This window comes from Mobula hypostoma, chromosome 21 (assembly GCF_963921235.1).
Source record: "Mobula hypostoma chromosome 21, sMobHyp1.1, whole genome shotgun sequence".
Taxonomy (NCBI): Eukaryota; Metazoa; Chordata; class Chondrichthyes; order Myliobatiformes; family Myliobatidae; genus Mobula; species Mobula hypostoma.
Window position 1 is genome coordinate 3,518,082 of NC_086117.1, and position 13,668 is coordinate 3,531,749.

Here is a 13,668-nt window from a genome sequence, read left to right on the forward strand (position 1 = left end):
GCATACTCTCACATAGACAAACCCAAATTCTCCCAAAGCAAACCCAGAAACAAAACGTCTTTGGAAGGTTTTACAAGACTGAGGATCAGTTAGGCCAATCTGCAGCATCTCATTGAGGTAAGGTTCACTGACAATCAAGGGGAGGGGGGAGGGAAGGTCGAATGTTCATTCTAAGAAATGTGAACCAGAGACATGGAACGACATGATGGGAGACACATTTTGAACTCACTTAATCAAAGATGTGAAGAAGACACAAAAAATGCACAAGATGAAGGTAAGACAAACATCACCAATTTATTGACATGTTAAATGGGGACACAATTGTTGGGGGAAAATGCAGACATCATGGACAATTGTCCCTAGGTTGGCAACAGAATTGTGCTTGTTTTTATTAAAATACTATTACCCTCTGGATTTTGGAATCGTTTTTTATTGACTTAAAGATCTTGAATCAACTTTGTTTCTGCGATAGAATGGGTGGAGCTTCAGAGAACTTGATATCTGTCTTTTGTCAGATACGCCTGGAGCCGATGTGGTGAATTTAAATTTGGAAGGAGGACTGTTCTTCTGCGGAATGGATGTCTTTATCTTAGCATGAGGGTTTGGAGAGTAACAGAAGATAAAGGAAGCCCCTACACGAAGGTGACACCCCGCCACCTGGATGATGGCAATCTGAGTGAAATGCCCTCAGGGATTCCAGTTATAGTGTTGTTATAAACTGCAGGCACTGTGTTCTTGTCGAATCCGAATTGCGATCCAAATAAATGTATTCCTTTTGTGACTTGGTTACCATGCTTGTTAAGGCAATACCTCGAGAAGGTAGCATCCTTCACTAAAGACCCTCATCATCCAGGACATGCCCTCTTCTCGATACTACCATTGGGGAGGTGCTACAGGAGCCTGAAGACCCACACTGTATGATGCAGGAACAGCTTCCTCCCCTCCACCATCCCATTTCTGAACCCCCCATGAATCCGTGAACACTACCTTTCTTTTGGCCCTACTTGTCTGTTCATTTTGTAACTCCGCCATATACGGTCCTGAGCCCGGCTGCGGAAGGAGGAGGGTTGGACACGGGGCTAGCAACCCCATCCTGTAAAAATCACAGAAACGCCAGCAGAGGCTCCAAAGACCCGAGGCCTGAGAAAGGGAGGATTTTCGATGAGCTGCACCTTGAAGGACTGAAAGTGTGGACCAGGACACAGGACTCTGACTAGCTTCTGCCAGCAGCCTGTGCCCCTGCAGGGAAGATGGGCTTAAGAAAAAGTAGTTTTTATTTTGTAATTTATAGTGATTTTACATCTTTGAATGGTACTGTTGCCACAAGACAACAAATTTAAGTTATTGATAATAAATCTGAATCTGGTTAAAGCTAGAATTATATGAAGCAAATCTGGTCAGCCTTGATGTTTTCTTGGTTAGAACTCACTCTTGGGACTCTCCCCCCTTCCTTCTTCCGACTCACTACCTACATTAGTGGGGACCTGGAAAGCTACTTGTGGACATCTCTTGGTATTGAGGCAGACCAATTTCTGAAGTGTTGCAGACTTGACTATGTCAAACCCCGTTTGCCCTCCGAACGTACTTGGCTTCCAATAAAAGGGAGAGCAGATTGGATTGCCTAGGAGGCCTTTGAGGGAGAAAGGAGCTCCCATTTCCACGATGCTCTCCCCAAATATGCTGTTCTTGTATGGAGTCTCCAGGAGCAAACCAGGAAGAAATTCCATCGCGTCAATGTCTCCATACAGTTCCTCCAGTCTTGCGGCTATCTCAGTTTCCCCTGTGGAGAGCAGGATGAACAGCAGCTTCAGTAGTATCAGCCTTTAAACATTCAACAAATCAATACAAGACGGGGATTAGGAAGGTGTATGGTGTGTTGGGTCTTTATTAATCGAGTTTAATTAGTTTGGAACTATTTTACGTGCTGAAGGGCCTGTTCCTGTGCTGTATTGTTCTATGTTCTTTGAGTTGATAGTGTGTATAAGATGGCGTATACTGTTGGGCTTCATTAGTCAGGGACTGAGTTCAAGAGCCGTGAGGTGATGTTGCAGCTCTATAAAACCATAGTTAGGCCACACTTGGAGTATTGTGTTCAGTTCTGGTCACCTCATAATAGGAAGGGTGTGGAAGCTTTGGAGAAGGTGCAGAGGAGATTTACCAGGATGCCACCTGGAATAGAGAGCTTGTCTTATGAGGTACTGAGCGAGCCAGGGCTTTTCTCAATGGAGGGAAGAAGGATTTACTGGGAAAAGGAATTGTTGATGTTTTGGGTTGAGCCCCTGTATCAGGGTGATCATCTGTAACCTCCTGTTGGAAGATCGGGGAGGTGAATGTATGGACTGGAATTACTCTGGTGGCGATGGCAGACAGGTGTCTCCTTTGTGTCGGTCAGTGACGCACAGGGTCCAGCACCTCGAGGAAAGGTCATTTTCACAGGGACATAGTCCAGTAGCTCTGGGTGGACTTGGGTTCTGGGGAAGGTCCATGCAAGGTAAGTGCACCACGTTCTCACCCCCTTCATTACCCCGCTTCTCCCCTCCATATTTCTACTGCCTCCAGCTCATTCCCTCCTCTCCAACTCCCAATCCCTTCATCCTCAACTGCTTCCCTCCCTCACCTATCCTTTTCAACCCCTCTCTTCACATCCTCATCTATTTTCCTCAGCCCTCCATTCCCAACCATCCCCCACCTCTGCACCCCTCCAACTCGTCCTTCCATCACCTCTTCCATCACTCTCTCGTTCACTTCCTCTCCCCTCCATTTACCCCACCCCTCTACATCCTCATCTACTGCCTCCACTCCCTCACCCCCTGCATCTCTCCCACCAAAATCTCCACCCCTGCCCCTCACAACACTCTCCATTTCCCCATTCTCTCACACCCTTTCCATCACCTCAACTTCCTCACCCTATCTTCCTCTTCATCTCCCCACTTCTCTCCACTTCCTCATTCCATCCACCCCTCCAACCCCTCAGGTAGCATCATGCTGGGCCTTCTGTCCGTCACTTGAAACTGAGGCCATTGCCTGGAATTTGCCTGTATAAACCTGCCTGTTGGTACACAGGTACATCTCGCGTGCACCTTGCCCTGCCACTCCTTCAGTTGACTGTGGACCTCACATCCCTCAGAGCTGTGAAACATACTGGTTGCATCACTGTCTGGTATGGGAAGGGGGGCCACTGCACAGGATCGGAAAAAGCTGCAGAGAGTTGTAAACTCAGCCAGCTCCATCATGGACACTGGCCTCCCCAGTATCCAGGACACCTTCAAAAGATGATTAAAGGTGATTCCTCAGAAAGGTAGCATCCATGAAGGACCCCCATCACCCAGGACATACCCTCTTCTCATTGTTACCATTCAGGAGGTGGTACAGGAGCCTGAAGACACACACTTAATGTATCAGGAACAGCTTCTTCCCCTCTGCCATCAGATTTCTGAGCAGATATTTATCCCATGAAGGCCGCCTCGCTACCTTTTGCTCACTTTTTGAACTACTTACTTCAATTTTTTTTACCTATACTTCTTACCGTAATTTATAGTTTTTATTATGTATTACAATATACTTCTGCCACAAAACAATAAATTTCACGACATATGCCAGTGATATCGGGTTGGGATTGTGGTGCTGTCTTTACCTGTCAGCTCCTGGAAGGATTTGTAGGGGGCCAGGCCGAACCACTTGCGATACTCGTTGAACGGCTGCAGTCTCAGCTGTCGCTCATGCTCTATAACGCTGATGGCCACATTCAGTACGTGTTTGTTTATGTTTCTTCCCCCGCCGATCTGTGGCAAGAAGTTGGACTTTTTAAAAATTGATTCATCGCTTCTTTATGGAAAAGTTTGTATTGTTGATTATTGGTTGCATAGTGGTTAGCGGAACACCTTACAGCACCCATAATCACCAATCAAGGTTCAATTCACAATGCTGTCTTTAAGGAGTTTGTATGTCCTCCCTTATGTTTCCTCCGAGATCCTGTTTTCTCCCACATTCCAAAGACGTATGGGTTAGGGTAACAAAATTGCGGGCTTGTTATGCTGGCAACGGAATCATGGTGACATATGGAGGCTGCCCCTGTTGGCCATTGACACAAACAACAGATTTCATTGTATACAAGAGAAAGTCTACAGATGCTGGAAATCCAAGTAACACACACAAAATGCTGCAGGAACTCATCAGGTCAGGCAGCATCAATGGAAAAAGGTACAGTCAACGTTTCAGACCAAGACCAGCTGAAGGGTCTCAGCCTGAAACATCAACTGTACTCTTTTCCATAGATGCTGCCTGGACTGCTGAGTTCCTCCAGCATTTTGTGTGTGTGTTTTGATGTTTCGAATTACATATGACAAATAAGGCTAATCTATTCTAATAACAGAATTTGGATAGACAGTCAGCATGGATGAGTTGGGCCGATGGGCCTGCTCTGGGCAGTATGACTCTATAAACACAAACAGCAACAACTTGTACTACTGATGGTGATGGGGAGGGAACCATCGGCCCCAGGACCTTGGGACAGAAGTCCTTGTGAAGTTCAAAGTAAATTTATTATCAAAGTACATATATGTCACCATATACAACCCTGAGATTCATTTTCCTGTGGGCATTCACAGTAAATAGAAGCACAATAGAATCAGTGGAAAACCACACACAAGATGGACAATCAGTGTATAAAAGGCAACAAACTGAGCAAATACTAAAGACAAAAGAGTACTAATAAATAAATAAGCAATAAATATTGAAAACATGAGATGAAGAGTCCTTGAAAGTGAGTTCATAGTTTGTGGGAATAGGTCGGTGTCTGAATGAAGTTTTCCCCTTTGGTTCAAGAGCCTGATGGTTGAGGGGTAATAAATGTTCCTCAACATGAAGGGGGGAGTGCTGAGGCCTCTGTACATCATTCCTGATGGCAACAATGAGAAAAGAGCATGGTCTGGGTGGTGGCGTCCCTGATGATGGATGCTACTTTCCTGCAGCAGTGGTCCTTGTTGATGTGCTCAGCGATGGGAAAGTTGCCCTTGGGAGAGAGGAGTTTTTGTTTAGCACCTGGTGTGGGAAAGTTATTCCATGATTATTCCCTCAACGGATCCCACGCATTAGGGTGAAGTGTATGGTCATGGACTTTGGTAGAAGAAATGAAAGGGTCAACTATTTTCTAAATGGAGAGAAAGTTAAAAATCTGAGTTGTGAAGGGACTTTGGAGTCCTTGTGGAAGATTCCCTTAAGGTTAATTTGTAGATTGACTCAGTGGTGAAGAAGGCAAATGCAATGTTTCAAGAGGATGAGAATATAAAAGCAAGGATATAATGCTGAGGAAATCCAATAACAAACGAGAAAATTTGCAGATTCTGGAAATCCAAACAACACACAGAAACAGTCGATGTTTCTAACCAAGGCCCTTCATCAAGGCTAAAAATGAGGAAGATGTCAGACATGCATAGATCATTTTCATGGACTCTGCTAAGTTCCTCCAGCTTTCTGTGTGTGTCGTTGGATGTCAACTGTTCAGTTCATGGCTCTTCTTTAGAACCAAAGAAGATCATTAACTGTCGCTTCTGTTTCCGAGCCAGACTTGGAGAATGAAGCATCAATTAATGGCTCATGGAGCCATGGAGAGGGGTACTTACTGCCCACCCCCGAAATGAGAGACCATAAGGGTAGCACACAGAAACTATAAGAGATATTTAGATAGGCACATAAATGGAGGGATATGGACATTGGGTATACAGAAAGGATGAGTATTTGATTACAAATTTAGTTGGTTTGGCACAACATTGGGGCCAAAGGGCCTGTTCCCTCCAGCTCATGTTCTACGTTTTACATTCCATGTTCGATGAGGACTCTGGCTGCTGGTCCAGTAACATAACCACTGTTGTACCCTGCTCCTGATTGAGACACACCAATATCTAGTGCTAACTCTCTGCCAATTCAGTCACCTAGAGCCAAAAAATTATTTTTACCCGTCCTGCTCTCTGCACCGTGAACGATTCCAGTAAAGTGTCCACTCCTTCATCCAACAGTACGTTCGGCTTGAAGAGGAAGTCTTCATACTTGTAGTCATGCCCTTTGACCTGGAAGGTGTCAGGCATGAGCGGGTGCCAGTGGTACAGGTGGTTAAACTCCACGGCAATCCGGTTCCGATACTGAAATTGCTCCTTAAACAGCAGCTCTGGATTAAACTGCATACTGAAGTGGTAACCGCTCAGATGCTGGACGTAGTCCTCGATCACTATTTTAATAGTTTCACCTGTGGTGGAGAGGAGTAAACAGACGTATAAAATCAAACTGATGATGTTCACTAGCTCAAGAACTTCAAACAGTAACATCTTCCCCCAGGCTGTGAGACTAACGAATACCCTACCGTCACCAAGGTCTTGTCACTAGAACAACAAGCTGTTTACTGTTTACCTCCGCTGGGCATTTGAATTCTATTTTATTGACTTATTTATAGTTTAATATTTTGCTTTATGTGCCGTGTGTGGTATATGTTTTGAGGGTGTACTGTGGTCCGGAGGAACGTTGTTTCGTTTGGTTATAGAGTCAGGTGACAATGAACTTAAACTTGAAATACATAGAACACAGAGCACGTCCTTTGGCCCACAATGTTGAGTCGACCTTCTAACCTACTCTAAGATCAATACAACCCTTCCCTCGTACACAGCCCTCCATTTTTCTATCATCCGTGTGCCTTAAATGCCCCTAATGTATCTGCCCTCTACCACCACCCCTGGAAGGGCAATCCAAATACCCACCACTCTCTGTGTAAAGAACCTGCCTCCGACACCTTTGTATACTTTCCACCAATCACCTTAAAATTATACCTTCTTATATTAGCCATTTTCTGCCTTGGGAAAAATCCACTCTATCGCTTATCATCTCGTACACCTCAATCAAGTCACCTCTCATTCTTCACTCCAAAGAGAAACTCCTCAGCTCGTTCAGCCAATCTTCATAAGACTTATTCTCTAATCCAGATAGCCTCCTGGTAGATCTCCTCTGCACCCTCTCTAAAGTTTCTACATCCAGAGCTAAACACAATGCCGCAAGTGTGGTCTTAGCAGGGTTTTATAGAGCTGCAACATTACTTCACTGCTCTCGAACTTAATCCACTGACTAATGAAGGACAGCACACCATACACCTTCATACCCACCCTATCAACTCAAAGAGCACAGAATAGTACAGTACCACACAGATACAGGCCCTTCAGCACACAACATTATTGCAAGCTAATTAAACCTGAGGTTAAACTACCCCCTTCTGCCTACACAAAGTCATATCCATCCAGTCTCTGCACATCCATGAGCCTATCTAAGAGTCTCTTAAATGCCCCTGGAGTACCTGCTTTCACCACCGCCCTGGCAATGGGTTTCACATACCCACCCTTCTGCGTATATAAAAATGCCCTGCACATGTCTTTCAACTTGCCCTCTCTCATCTTAAATGGATGCCTCCCCGTGCTAGACCATACACACAGTGGCCACTTTATTTACGCCTGTACACCTGCTCATTAATGCAAACATCTAATCAGCCAATCATGTGGCAGCAACTCAATGCATAAAAGCATGCAGACATGGTCAAGAGGTTCAGTTGTTGCTCAGACCAAAAATCAGAATGGGGAAGAAATGTGATCCGAGTGACTTTGAAGATGGAATGATTGTTGGTTCCAGATGGGGAGGTTTGAGTGTCTCAGAAACTGCTGATCTCCTGGGATTTTCATGCACAACAATCTCTAGAGTTTACAAAGATTGTTGCAAAAAGCAGAAAATTTCCAGAGAATAGCAGTTCTCTGGGCAGAAATACCTTGTTTATGAGGGAGGTCAGAGGAGAATGCCCAGACTGGTTCAAGCTACCAGGAAGGTGACAGTAACCCAAATAACCACACGTTACAACAGTGGTGTGCAGGAGAGCATCTCTGAATTCACAATATGTTAAACTTTAAAGTGGATGGGTTACTACAGCAGAAGAGCATGAACACACACCCAGTGGCCACTCTCTTAGCTACCTAATAGTAGCCACGGAGTATAGAACATCGACAACTACATCACAACTTCGGCCCACAATGCTGTGCCGACCATGTAACCTACTCTAGAAACTGCCTAGAGTTTCTCTACTGCACAGCCCTCTATTTTTCTAAGCTCCATGTACCTATCTAAGAGTCTCTTAAAAGATCCTATTGTATCTGCCTCCACCACCGTCGCTGGCAGTGCATTCCACGCACCCACCACTCTGTGTGTGGAAATCCTATCGCTGATATTCCCCTTGTACCTACTTCCAAGCACCTTAAAACTCTGCCCCCTCGTGTTAGCCGTTTCAGCCCTGGGAAAAAGCCTCTGGCTATCCACAAAATCAATGTCTCTCATCATCTTATACACTTCTATCAGGTCACCTCTCATCCTCCGTCACTCTAAGGAGAAAAGGCCAAGTTCACTCAAACTATTTTCATAAGGTACACTCTCTAATCCAGGCAATATCCTTGTAAATCTCCTCTGCACTCTTTCTACAGTATTCACATCCTTCCTGTAGTGAGGTGACCAGAACTGAACACAGTACTCAAAGTGGGGTCTGACCAGGGTCCTATAAAGCTGTAACATTACCTCACGGCTCTTGAACTCAATCCCACAGTGGATGAATGCCAATAAACCGTAGGCCTTCTTAACAACACTGTCAACCTGCACAGCGCCTTTGAGTGTCCTATGGACAAGGAGCCCAAGATATCTCCGATCCTCCACACTGCCAAGAGTCTTACCTTTAATATTATATTCTGTCTTCATTTTTGACCTACCAAAATGAGGCACTTCACACTTATCTGAGTTGAACTCCATCTGCCACTTCTCAGCCCAGTTCTGCATCCTATCAATGTCCCGCTGCAACCTTTAACAACCCTCCACACTATCCACAACACCCCCAACCTTTGTGTCATCAGCAAACTTACTAATCCACCCTTCTAGTTCTTCATCCAGGTCACTTATAAAAATCACAAAGAGGAGAGGGTCACACCCACCCACCCCAATACCCAGAGCCTGGCTTGACACCAACCTACTATACCCTCTACTGTGCCTATTGTCTTGTTTATTATTTATTATTATTTATTGTAGTGCCTGCACTGTTTTGTGCACTTTATGCAGTCCTGGGTAGGTCTTGGTCCCCACTAGTCTGTGGCAGAGCGTTCCACAGATTCACTATTCTCTGGCTAAAAATATTCCTCCTTACCTCTGTTCTAAAGGGTTATCCCTCAATTTTGAGGCTGTGCCCTCTATTTCTAGATATCCTCAATGAGATCCCTACACAGTCTTCTAAATTCCAGTGAGTACAGGCCCAAAGCTGCCAAACGCTCCTCATATGTTAACCCCCTCATTTCTGGAATCATCCTCGTCAACCTCCTCAGGACTCTCTCCAATGACAACACATCTTTTCAGAGATGTAAGGCCCAAAATTATTGACAATACTCCAAGTGCAGCCTGACCAGTGTCTTATAAAGCTTCAGCATTATCTCCTTGTTTTTATATTCAATTCCCCTTGAAATAAATGGCAGCATTGCATTTGCCTTCTTTACCACAGACTCAACCTGTAAATTAACTTTCTTGGAGCCTTGCATGAGGACTCCCAAGTCCCTCTGTACCTTTGATGTATGAATTTTCTCCCCACTTAGATAATAGTCTGAACTATTGTTCCTTTACCAAAATGCATTATCATGCATTTTCCAACACTGTATTCCATCTGACACTTTTTTGCCCATTCTTCCAATTTGTCTAAGTCCTGCTGCAATCGCATTGCTTCCTCAGCACTACCTACCCCTCCACCTATCTTCATATCAACCGCAAATTTTGCCACAAAGCCATCAACTTCATTATCCAAAACATTGACGAATAATGTGAAAAGTAGCGGTTCCAATACTGACCCCTGAGGAACACCACTAGTCACTGGCAGCCAACATGAAAAGGCCCCTTTTATTCCTACTCACTGCCTCCTCCCTGTCAGCCATTCCTCTATCCATGCCAGTATCTTTCTTGTAACACCATAGAATTTTATCTTGTTAAGCAGCCTCATGTGTGGCACCTTATCTAATAAATAGTTGACATTTTCAGCTAACACTGGTCCTGATGAAGGGTCTTGGCCTGAGACATCGACTGCTCATTCCCCTCCACAGATGCTGCCTGACCAGCATTTTATGTGTTGCTCTGGATCGCCTTTTGAAAATCCAAGTAAATGGCATCCACTGCCTCTCCTTTCTCCATCCTGTGGATTACTTCCTCGAAGAACCCTAACAGGTTTGTCACACAAGATTTCTCTTCACAGAGAGAGAGACACACACATTGACCGGGAGAAGGGAGGGCAGGGCTTTGTACCGATCAGGATGAGCCAGGTGGATGAGAGAGAGAGAGAGAGAGAGAGACACACACACATTGACCGGGAGAAGGGCAGGGCTTTGTACCGATCAGGATGAGCCAGGTGGATGAGAGAGAGAGAGAGAGAGAGAGAGAGAGAGAGAGAGAGAGAGAGAGAGAGAGAGAGAGAGAGAGACAGAGAGAGAGACACACACATTGACCGGGAGAAGGGAGGGCAGGGCTTTGTACCGATCAGGATGAGCCAGGTGGATGAGAGAGAGAGAGAGAGAGAGAGAGAAAGAGAGAGAGATAGAGAGAGAGACAGAGAGAGAGACACACATTGACCGGGAGAAGGGAGGGCAGGGCTTTGTACCGATCAGGATGAGCCGGGTGGTCTGGAAGAGCTGCTCGTCACTCCATGTCGGATGTTCCTCCTTCAGGATGTCGCAGACGCGGTTGTGTTCCCGCAGCCAGAGCGTGGCGTACATTAGCAGCCCGGGAATCAGCCCGAATAAATCGTGACCAACAGCCAGCTGCTTCTCCACGGGCAGGGTTTTCGGATACTTCATTTTCACTGGGCAGTCCTTTACCGATGGGGGGAAGATCTCTCCATTCACCACCTTGGTGCAGAACAGATAATTAGACATTGCTCCCTTCATTCCTAATTTTGCTAATACAGTACAAGGAGGTATGCTTTTAAGATGATTGGAGGAAGGTACAGGGGGAATGCCAGAAGTAAATTCTCTTACACAGAGAGCGGCGAGGGCTGGAAAGTGTTGCCAGCGTGGAGGTAGAGGTTGGTACATTAGGGGCTTTTAAGAAACTTTTAGATAGGCACATGGATGATAGAAAAATGGAGGGCTGTGTGGGAGGGATGGGCTAGGTTGATCCCAGAGTAGGTTAAAAGGTTGGTGCAACATCGTGGGAAAAAGGGCACAGATTGTGCTGTGGAGCTCTGTGTTCATTGGTGTGTTATTGGTGTTGAGTCTTTATAAACAACATTGTGTGGCGCTCCCAAGGCAACACAGAATCCACGAGAGAAACACAGCAGGTTGAGCAGCATCTGTGTAGGGTAAGGAATGGTGGATGTTTAGAGCTGAGACCCTGCTTCAGTCCTCACCCAGGATGTTGACAATTCATTCCCTCCCACAGATGCTGCCTGACCCACTGAGTTCCTCCTTCACTTTGTCTGTGTTGCTCCAGATTCCTGCACCTGAAAAGGTTCTACAGATGCCGGAAATCCAGAGCAACACACATAAAATGCTGGTCAGGCAGCATCTATGGAGGGGAATGAACAGTCGATGTCTCAGGCCAAGACCCTTCATCAGGACCAGTGTTAGCTGAAAATGTCAACTATTTATTCCCCTCCTGGGAATTGCCTGACCTACTGAATCCTCCAGCATTCTGCACGTGTTGCTCAGAAGGACTCTTGTTTCCTGTCTCCTGTCCGGTCCCAGTGACGTGGTGCCACAGGAACGGGGAGCCGCCTTGGGGCGGAGGTTGAGACCTGCATCGTGCAGTTCCAACAGGCGGGTCTCAGACTGACCCACGGCACAACCGTCCAGCAATTGAGGACAGTGGGTTCAGGGAGCTTACCTGAAACTTGAGCTTTCCGTCCTTGAAAAGTCTCAGATGGTGCTGCCTGTCCAGAGATTCTCCGTAAACGTGGCTGAGGTCCACCTGCACAACATTTCAAAGATAATGATTAGGTTTATTTATTTATTCGGAGACAGAGTGTGGAACAGGTCCTTCTGGCTCACTGATCTGCACCACCCAGCAACCCACCGATTGATTTAACCCCGGCCCAATCATGGGACAATTCATAATGAACAATTAGCCTACCAACCGGTACCTCTTTGGACTGTGGGAGGAAACCAGAGCACCCGGAGGAAACCCATGCACTCACGGGGAGAATGCACAAACTTTCTCACTGACTCCGCCAGCACTCCCATGGCCTGAGTTGAAATAGCGCGACCCTAATCACTATGCTACCGTGACGGACCAGAATGAGAATCAGGTTTAATCTCCCGGATGTACTGTACTGTATGTGGTGAAATTTGTTGTTTTCTGGTTGCAGTGCATTGCAATACATGATCATTAAAAAAACTACAATAAGAGATATATAAAAAAATAACTTAAACAAGTAGTGCAAAAAGAAAGGGAAGTAGTGAGATAGTGTTCATGGGTTCATTGTCTGCTCAAAAATCTAATGGTGGAGGGGAAGAAGCTGAGATATTGAGTGTGTGTCTTCAGGCTCCTGAACCCTCCCCTCCCCACTCCCTGCCGATGTGGTAAGGAGAAGAGGGTCACATGTACATCAAGATGTGCAGTGAAACGTGTCATCTGCATCAACAACCAACACAGTCCGAGGATGTGCTGGGAGCAGCCCGTAAGTGTCTCCATGCTTCAGGCACCAACATACCATGTTCAGAACTTAATAATCCGTCCAACTTTAGACAATAGACAACAGGTGCAGGAGAAGGCCATTCAGCCCTTTGAGCCAGCACCACCATTCACTGTGATCATGGCTGATCATCCACAATCAGTATCCCGTTCCTTTGGAACATGGGAGGAAGCTGGATCACTTAGAAGAAACCTACAGAGTTACAGGGAGAACATACAAATTCCTCATAGACAGCTCTGGGGAGTGAACCCGGACTGCTGGTGCTATAAAGCAGTACACCAATCGTAACGCTACCATCCCACCTGAATGCTCAGCTCAATGCGTAAGAGTCCAGTGGAGCAAAACACAAATATTTAACAACTGCATCTTGTTACTTTGCAATGATCTTTGTGTCTTCACTGGCCACAGGAGTAGTACCTGAAGATCAAATGGTGGCAAATGTTACTCCACTGTTCAGGAAAGGGAGCGGGATAACCCTGGGAGTTATAGACCACTGAGTCTTACTTCAGTGGCGGGAAAATTATTGGAGAAGATTCAGAATTGGCTTGCCCACAGTACAGTGCAGTACTGTTCTATGTTCAGCATGCAATGTTCTATGTTCTATGTTCAACATAACCATCATCTCAGCCAGCAAAATCCAAGGTAACTTCAACACAAATGATTGTTTCCTTGTGTTCATCCATGAATGCTCTTGAAGAAGGCATTTATTGACCGTTCCCAGCTGCCCAGGAGGTTGGGTGGCGGACAGATTCCTTGAATCACTGTGGTCCATCTGGTCAAGATGGTCTCACAGAGCTGTTGGGGAGGGAGCTCAGGGATAATGCAGGAATTAAGAAATATTTCCAAGTCAGGATGGTGTGGGCCTTGGGTGGGAACCTGTTGGTGGCGGTGTTCCCCTGCGACTGCTGCCTAACACCTCCTTATGTTAGAGGTTGCAGGCTAGG

At 45.9% G+C, this 13,668-nt stretch overlaps 1 protein-coding gene across 1 annotated transcript in view; it reads right to left on the minus strand.

Annotated features, from left to right (window-relative positions):
* Positions 1-275: 275 nt before the first annotated feature.
* Positions 276-13,668, minus strand: part of LOC134359741 (prostaglandin G/H synthase 1-like) — a 120,446-nt gene continuing 107,053 nt past the window's right edge. Inside the window, exons 7-11 of the mRNA XM_063073315.1 lie at positions 11,917-12,000; positions 10,694-10,940; positions 5,955-6,241; positions 3,635-3,782; positions 276-1,780 (exon numbers count right to left, since the gene is read on the minus strand). Coding sequence (XP_062929385.1) covers positions 1,419-1,780; positions 3,635-3,782; positions 5,955-6,241; positions 10,694-10,940; positions 11,917-12,000 — 1,128 coding nt within the window. The 3' untranslated portion in view covers positions 276-1,418. The remainder of the gene's footprint in view (positions 1,781-3,634; positions 3,783-5,954; positions 6,242-10,693; positions 10,941-11,916; positions 12,001-13,668) is intronic.